The sequence below is a fragment of the Enoplosus armatus genome, chromosome 11 (assembly GCF_043641665.1).
Source record: "Enoplosus armatus isolate fEnoArm2 chromosome 11, fEnoArm2.hap1, whole genome shotgun sequence".
Classification (NCBI taxonomy): Eukaryota; Metazoa; Chordata; class Actinopteri; order Centrarchiformes; family Enoplosidae; genus Enoplosus; species Enoplosus armatus.
Genome location: NC_092190.1, coordinates 10,035,187 through 10,043,803, shown reverse-complemented (window position 1 = coordinate 10,043,803; position 8,617 = coordinate 10,035,187). Strand labels below are relative to the sequence as shown.

Here is an 8,617-nt window from a genome sequence, read left to right as displayed (position 1 = left end):
TTAAAACGTTACACGAGTAGAGTAACTAGTGCATTTGTTTGGGACTATTTTCAGCTGCAGATTACTCCACATTTGCAGCACATTTCAGCAGGGCAGTGTACATGGTATTGGATTATAACTAAACTACAGAGTCCATGTTCATGGTGATGAAGGAACATGTCGTCCAGTGCAACAGTGTGGCTCACTGATGTGGGTTTTCTTCATCTTTTCATGGGATTTGTTGACCATGAGAAAAAAATGTAGAATATTGCCAAACTTCTCCTTTAAATGTGATTTCTGAATGTTATATTAATACTACATAGGGCCTGTTGCTTATATGGTACCAAAGTCAAAGATGTAGCCCTCAAAAACACTGAAAAGAAACATGATTTAGACTAAACTGCTGCCTCTGGGCAATGGTCCACGTCTTAAACAGAAATTTGTGACATTTCGTCCGACAGCGAGCATTCAGACGACGAACGATCGTGCCTCTCATCTGAGGTGATGTAGTTGAGGAGGTCAATCGCTGTTACAATGCCAAACACCATCGGCCTCTGAAAGGCTGAGCCATCAGCCTTATCTGGAGAGAGAGAGAGTGGACTGTAGTCACACTGACATTACTGGCTGAACATCAAAGAAAACAGAAAAAGAGCCACTGTATTTGGGAAGCTAAAACACGTCTTTCCCTTTCCTTAAAGCCAAAGTTCAACATTTTGGGAAATGTACTTTCTTGCGGAGAAGATCAATACCATATATTCATATTTGTCCATTGAATGTAGCCCCCAGCAGCTGGCTAGCTTAGCTTAGCACAAAGTCTGGAAACAGCTAGCCCAGCTATGTCCAACGGTAACAAAATATGTCTACCAGCACCTCTAAAGCTCAATAATTAACACATTATATCTTGTTTGTGTGAGTGTGTGAAAAGTGTGAAAACAACAATTTGACTGTTCACGTCCCCCCAACTGTTGCTCGAACAAAACAAGAAAGATGAAGACTTCACTTTGGGCTCTGGGAAATATTTTCTGACATTTTGTAGACCAAACATTTAATTGAGAAAATAATATGCATATAAATCCGAAATGAAAGTAATTTTTAGTTGCAGTCCTAATGAAGGGATTATTAAGGATAAATAAAATGATTGTCTCACAACCAGCCGCATCAAGGACAAGCCACTGTCCTATTTCCCAACACTGATGTACATCAACACTTGCAAACAGCAGCAGCTTTATCATGATTTATCCTGACTACCGTATATTGACTTCTTCTGTTCAGCTGGGGACTTTTGTTGCATGTCATCCCTCCCCTCTCTCCTCTCATTTCCTGACACCTGTGTACTATCTTCAATCAAATAAATGCAAAGGAAATGCTATAAGTAAAGTCTCTTACACTGGATGTGATCATGCACCACCAGGGCAAACTGGTCTGTTTCAAGGACACGGCACAGACTCCCCAGGTTGTCTGTCGGGTGCACCTGAAAGCACAAGCATAGGGAGATTAGACAAGCATGTAAATATGTTAACTTTGAATGCATCTAATGTATAGTGTGAATATTTACCATCCATGTGACCATGCACTCCCTCTGTTTCTACTGACTGACCTGTTTGAAATGCTTGCAGAGCACCTCGATGACAGCATCTAAAGGTTGGACTTTCCCAGTCGACACAGAGGACAGAATGGTTCCCAGAGTCACCATCCCCAGGATCACACTGTGAAAACACACACACACACACACACACACACACACATAGATAGAGGCAACAATTATTAGCAATAGTACAATAGGAGTGTAACGCAAAGCTGCTGTCTGTATCTGTACAAAAATAGTTCAGCTACCAACAAAATATACAAAATAACATCATATTTTTTATGTGCTATTAATCCAATAATGAAACAGGATTTGTATTTGAACCTCACCTTCAAAAAAAGAACAAAAAGTAAGTCTAACCTGAGTCTAAAGAAAAGCTGTGTAACTGTTAATGATATAAATGAACATTAGAAGTCGACTCTGAGGTTTTAACAGTCAGAAACTACAAGTTACAATTGCATTTTCCATTTTATCTGTCTTTAAAAAATTGAGGTTGTGTTTATAATGAAAGTAGGTCCAGATGAATGTCGGTCTGAAGTGTGAAAAATGGGAATGCCATTAACAAAAATTTGAAAAGCTCTGCTTTGTATGCACTTTTTTCTTCAATATCGGATCATGAGGTAAAAATAACACCTGAGGAACATCTGTTGAGCTTCATCCCGCACAAAGAAAGCAGGAGAACACCTCAGTGTTTACACTTTTTGTTTGCATTTTGGCAAATCTGCATCATGGAAAGTCCTGCTGCTTTGGCACTTAGCAGTTCCTGTTCGTATGGTACAGACAACAGTCTAGATCAGTTTTAATACTGAAGAAGTACTAATATACAGAATTTCTTGAGGAGACATACCCTGACTCATCAACGACTGGGGCTTGGTCGAACGCTTTCTCCTTCAGGATCTCAATGGTTTTCTGGCAGGACACAGACGGTAACACAGTGAGGGGGGCAGACAGGTTTAGACAGCGGACCGTCGTGTTCCACCAGCTTAAAGAGAAAGAGAGCGATAAATTAGTTTACTTAACACTAATCTGTGGTTTGGATTAGTTGTCCTGTTATGTCCTAATTGTTGACTTACTTACCTGGGTTTGAGGTCCATCGGAGACTCCAGGTTGAGGAAGCCCTTCTCACACATCCACTTGTCACTCAGGAACTTTGACCTGGAGGCAAAACAGATTCTATATATTACACCATATATCAGCGCTAGTATATTTGATAGCATGGGATCAATAATCAAGTGTAGTAGATTTAGCACCATGTAACTTGGCTGTTGAACAGTTGTGACATGTTATTGTAAATAATGGTCCAAGAGTTCAGTAAATCTGTCTCTTACATGTAGTTGCGGACGGAGTCGGCCAGGATGACCACACAGCGCTGCCCCTCCTCAAGCTGCTGAGCCATCTTCATCGCTGCTGCCATGGCTGCGCCAGAGCTGCCACCTGCAGTAAAACAGGCTAATTATTAAATCATCATTAGAGGGCTGCTATAAACCTCCACATGGTAGTGCAGTAAAATTTATAATACCAAGACAACCTGAACGGTATCACTTGGCCGGTGAACTCACCGCACAGAAGACCCTCCTCTCTGATCAGCTTGCGTGACATGGTGAAGGTTTCCATGTCAGTTGATTTATACCACATGTCAACAAGCTGCACAGATTTATAAGGGAGAGGGCAACACAGCAGTTGTTTAAGATATGTCACAAAACACATGATTATAGCTCAATTACCAGAAGCTCAGTGTGCAGAACAAACCAAAACCTGCATGTTGTTCAAATGTACGCATGCACAAACACACTCACAGATCTGTCTAACACTGTGGGGATGAAGTCGTAACCAATGCCCTCCACTTCAAAAGAAGTCTTCTGTTCGTTCTTCTCTTTTGATTCAGTCAGAATGGAGCCCTCAGGGTCCACAGCGACTATCTGAAAACAAAGAGAGACAACAGACTTAAGGCTGAAATGAAGATTAAAAAGGCAGCACTACCAGGCTTAGTAATGTTTGAATGAGCAGTAAATACGTGCATGGCTCCACTGATGTACTCAGCGAATGTAGTGTCTGGATTATTAGAAAGAAACACTAGTACTATATTAGTTGCAGTTGAATCCTCTTCCTGACTTCGAATAGACTGCCCTGAACCTCATCTGTACATCACATGGTCTCCATACAAATCTCCCTCTATTCACGTCCATTGATTTGATTTAGCAAAACAAAACACGTTCAAAGACCTTCTTAATCACAACAGTGTGTCTTGCCTTGACATTGGGGCACCTCTCCTTCAACTTCCGAGCAACACCAGTAAGTGTACCGCCTGTGCCGGCTCCGGCCACAAACATGTCCAGTTTGCCTGAAAGGAAAAAACACATTTTCTTTCATTATTGGAGCAAAGACACTGCCTTCTAAAGCTAGCGAAATCGAGCTACACAGGCTAGAATAAAAGACAGCACAGTATGTCGAACACAGACTCATCATTTCTACATTTACAAAGTCCTCAAAGTTTAATCGACAGACAGAAGCTCCTGTACAGCCAGACTGCCTCTCAGAGTGGATGATGTGCTCGTATACATGCTGTCCGAGGAGCTAAAAGGATCATTTTAAAGAGGAAATATGCCCTCATCCGTAGGTAGAAGGTGGTCAGAGCAACAGTGGTTGTAGGAGACAACTGAGGTTGAAGTTGATGAATCTTTAGACAATATGGTTTTTATATTGTCTTTTCATACGAAGAGTTACTTCACTTATTTTCTAAATGACTTATTTATATTTGGCTTGTTTTGCCTTTTCTTGTTTTATTGATACTGTGTGTTTTTTGTTTTTTTTTGTATAGACACGAGGAAGACTAGCGACCACTTCGTGGAAGCTAATGGGGATTAAAGATTAAACAAGTCATGTTTGTATTATTTTTCTCTTTCTTTCCCTGTTGATGAACTAAAAGGCAAGAAATGTAAACTGCAACTCTTCCTCATGTTAATGTGAACACCCTCCAATTAAAGTTAAAGCTTAGTACTTCTTACCTCATTGTCAGTGTTTTATTTCAAATTAAATGTGCTGCTGAAGTAAAAACTCCCAACCCAAATGTGTCACTAAGCTACGATAGAAACAAACCATCACACTGCTCCAGGATCTCCTCAGCTGTGGTATCGTAGTGAGCCAGAGGGTTGCTGGCATTACGATATTGGTCGAGGATGTGCGAGTTGGGGATCTCATTCTTAAGACGCCAAGCCACACCAAAATGAGACTCTGGTGAATCAAAAGCTGCAGAGGTAGGTGTGCGCACTATTTCTGCCCCGAGAGCCCTCAACACGTCCACCTAAAAACACACAGTAATTTCAATTCAGCCAAACGTCCCATAATGAACAAATGAGAAGTGATTATGAAAAGAGCTGCGCACCTTCTCCATGCTCATCTTCTCAGGCATGGTAATGATGCAGCGGTAGCCTTTCACTGCAGCTGTCAGGGCGAGGCCGATACCTGCAGGCAGCCAGAGGAGGAGGAGTTCTCATCGGCACAGTTTTAGTCTTTTGCTATCTTGCCCAGAGAACAACCTGCTTATACATCTTGAGATGAAATGGCTGCCGTTTTTTTTCTTAACACATCCTGCATGTTTCCCTTTTATAAAAAGGTACCTGTGTTGCCAGAGGTGGGCTCGATGATTGTGTCTCCTGGTTTGAGGATCCCGGCTCTCTCAGCATCTTCCACCATCCGCAGGCCGATCCTGTCTTTCACGCTGCCTCCTGCGTTGAAGAACTCGCACTTGGCCACTAAACACAGTCACACATGAGAAAAGGCTGTCACTGGGTGTGTTTTGGTTTGATTTAGAGTCTGAAACAGCTAGGACAGAAATCCACCAAGTTAACAGTTGCTTCCTTCCTTCCCAACGTCACCATTTTTTCTGTGTGTTAAATCATTAATTTCAGTTCAGTGTTTCAGTTAATCTGCTAATTTATCAGTGAGGTTATAAAATAATAGAACACAACCTTGTTTAATTAGTGTAGTTTTATTTTCTGTTAAGGGGGGGTGTATTTTTTGTGTCCCCTAGTTTTACATTAATTCTACAAAAAATGTGATTACAGTTGGACTTTTGTGCACATGCTCCTGCCTACAGATCGGCTTCTTCAACATCCACTGCCCTTTATATGTGATGGCAGCACGACACAAAAGTTCAGCATATCAGCATACTTACGTGTGACACTACTACTGTTTAGGCCTTTTTCACAGCAGACATTTTGACATGTCACAGTAGGAAAAAACACAGGTGTAAATAATAAAATGAATAAGTTCAGTTTTAGGGTCCTGGTAGTGTGCATGCTGGACTATCATGTCTGGGACACTTGAATAGAACAGAGCCATCATTAATGTTATTAGTAACACCTGTGCTTTTCCTGCTATGACAACTCAAAATGTCTGCTGTGAAAACAGCCTCTACACTGTGACAGTGAAACAGACCAGAGTAAAGCAGATTATGGAAGAAACAGACTGAAATGAACTAATTTTGGACATTTTATTTGGGGAGTGTGGGGTCGTCCGAAGGTCTCTCCGTCACCAACACGGCTGCCAACTACTACAAATTTGGGGCGGCTACAATTAAAGCTGGAGTGAACTAGAGAAGTAATCCGTGTCACGTGAAAACCGTGTTAAGTATCGAGTGTAAGGTCCTTTGTCTCATTAAGCCATGGGAACAAACTACTTCACTTTCATCAGTTTAAGGGCTTTTCTTAGGAGGCTTAAACTGATGCCTCTGACAGGTTTCATCCTCACTGAACCCAAAAACCTCCCCGGGCCGCCAGTACAAGGCGGTGCAGCTGAAGACAGAAATTCACTCTGACACCCTTAATGTTTTTAAGTTTATTTTAGTTGTTTTAGCTGTGCTTTGCTCTGTTGGCCGAAAGAACAACTTTCGTTTTCACCTCCCCACATCCACGTCACACAGAGGGCAACATAAGACCACAATGCTTTGTGATATGATACCTAAATGTTCCCTTCTAAACAGCAGTTTCTTCAGGAAGCCAACAGAGACGCAGCCGTATCAACAGCCCTTTGATGAAAGCAGTGTCAGCTCTTCCGCTTGCACATACCAATTTAATATGTGTGTCCCTGAAAGAAGTCTTTCTTAGCCGTGAACCCAGAGACCGTATACCAGGTTAGACTTCATTCTCTAATCTACTGCTGCTGAGCCACAATCACATCCAGCCAGCACTTTTTTCTGTCCTACTGAACACTGAAACTTCTCAACTTTCTGGGTTTTTCCTGGAAGAAGAACAATAATGCTGTTGTAAGGAGTTAGTGTCTCCTTTTCTGAAAGGGGAAAACAAAATCTTACTCTGCAGTCCTGTTCATCACCACTGTACCATTTACATCTCTAGTTATCAGCATAAGTGTGCAGACTAATCAAGCTTCTGCACAACCTGTAAGAGTTAAACTGACGACTCTCTATATCAACTACTCTCATGAATACAAGGGTGGACAAAATACAGATTCATACAAATTCATAGACAGTGGTTTGGAAATTATATGAAATCCTCTTGCAACTGATAAACAGGTTTACCACCAACTTCCCATTTCTTTCTTGCAGGTTCTGACCTTTCAAGGGTGTATACTAAAAAAGGTACATAGTTCAAATAACTTTGTGCAAAGATGTGGATGTGCCAGTGTTTTCTCAGCAATGCATTTTGTTGTAACTGATATGCATGCATATGTGGGCCATACGTTAGCTTTGCAGGAATTACATGAAAGCTTTTACTCACAAACATCACACTTGAGGCCAAACTCCTTTGGGATTTTGTTCAAACGAACTAGAGGCGTTTGTCCAATTTTCTCAAGGATGTTGGGGAGGATGCTGGGGGCATTGGTGCTGTGATGGGTAGAAGAGAAAATACGATACGAATATAAAACAATTCACCATCAGCTGTCTGTAAATACAATGCATGGTCACCTCTACCGAATGACCGTTTGGTGGAAATATGAGGCTTGTTTATTTTAATATTGAGTATCTGCAGCAGTTTGTAGTTGTTTTATGCCTCTTTCAGTCTAAATGTTTTACTCCTATGTAGGAGGGATGGGGCCCCCTTTACATATCTGTACCCAGGAGCCCATTGTCTAATAATTTGTCCATGCTTATACTTTACCCCTCCTTCCAGCATTAATTAATTCAACAATGACCACTGATTTATTTGCTGAGGTTTCATTAATATGATTCTTACCGTGCTGGGTGGCTATGAGGTGACTCTGAAATAGGTGCACCCAGCCTCCAGGTACACCTGCTGAGCAGATCAGGGCGGATCCAGTTCCCCTGATCAGCTGTCACGTCTGCGTATGATTCATCCTCAACCTTGAAACAGTCCTGTTCTCTATTTGCAGATAATCTGTGGCCACCGGGGACAATTACAGCATTCCCATCCACACTGGAAGACTTTTGACCCTGAGCGATATCTGCATTTAACAGCCTAGCAGTGTGTGGGCAAAGAGTAGGAACACCTTCCAAACAGGTGCTGTCAGAAACAGATGGCATGGTTCACCTGCAGGGAGATGGGACAGGTGTTACAATCACACATGCACATCAACAAAACCTTTCAAACTTGAATGAATAAACCGCACTCTTGTTCTGCTTGAATCTGGCTAAACATTACATGTATTATACATCTGAGGGTTGTTGGTTTGTTCAAGAAGTAAATTACTTTTCAACAGATTTTAGGAAAACAGTCCTTTTTCCCACATTAAGTATTAACAGATATCACAGCTCCTCACTCAGTGTACTGCTGCAGATACCAATAGCCTACCATAAACACAGCTGATTGGAAAAGTCACTGAGGGTGAGATCAGATTTGTTTGTATCTCTAACACTCAGATAACACAATAAAGACACAATAAAGAGTTGTGGATGGTTGAGGTCTTCCGGAGAGAGAAACCCACATACCAATAAAAAACAAACAATGATTTAATAATAATCAAATAATTAAGGCCAAATAAAAAGTCATCCAGTGAATTTTACCAGAATCAAAAAGGTGTTTTTTATTTGGTGTCCTGCAGGTAGGTAAACTTAGAGGTGCTACTTTGGAGGTTAAT

At 41.4% G+C, this 8,617-nt stretch overlaps 1 protein-coding gene across 1 annotated transcript; it reads right to left on the bottom strand.

The window, feature by feature from the left end:
* Window positions 1-407: 407 nt before the first annotated feature.
* cbsb (cystathionine beta-synthase b) lies at window positions 408-8,063 on the bottom strand. Its single transcript, XM_070915001.1, has 14 exons — window positions 7,756-8,063; window positions 7,300-7,406; window positions 5,182-5,316; window positions 4,947-5,026; window positions 4,661-4,865; window positions 3,814-3,905; window positions 3,361-3,483; window positions 3,124-3,208; window positions 2,893-2,998; window positions 2,642-2,719; window positions 2,412-2,546; window positions 1,577-1,685; window positions 1,366-1,450; window positions 408-559 (listed from the first exon to the last, which is right to left on the bottom strand). The coding sequence occupies exons 1-14, from the start codon at window positions 8,061-8,063 to the stop codon at window positions 408-410; spliced, it is 1,800 nt and encodes a 599-aa protein (XP_070771102.1).
* Window positions 8,064-8,617: the final 554 nt, after the last annotated feature.

What these genes read in the sequence shown, in the direction of transcription:
- cbsb (XM_070915001.1), bottom strand. Translation starts at nt 8,063, where the DNA reads ATGCCATCTGTTTCTGACAGCACCTGTTTGGAAGGTGTTCCTACTCTT. An exon ending in GATCCTGGAGCAGTGTGATG is followed by an intron (nt 3,906 to 4,660) that starts GTTTGTTTCTAT and finishes TTTTCCTTTCAG; the next exon opens with GCAAACTGGACATGTTTGTG. An exon ending in CCAGTCGTTGATGAGTCAGG is followed by an intron (nt 1,686 to 2,411) that starts GTATGTCTCCTC and finishes GTGTTTTCACAG; the next exon opens with TGTGATCCTGGGGATGGTGA.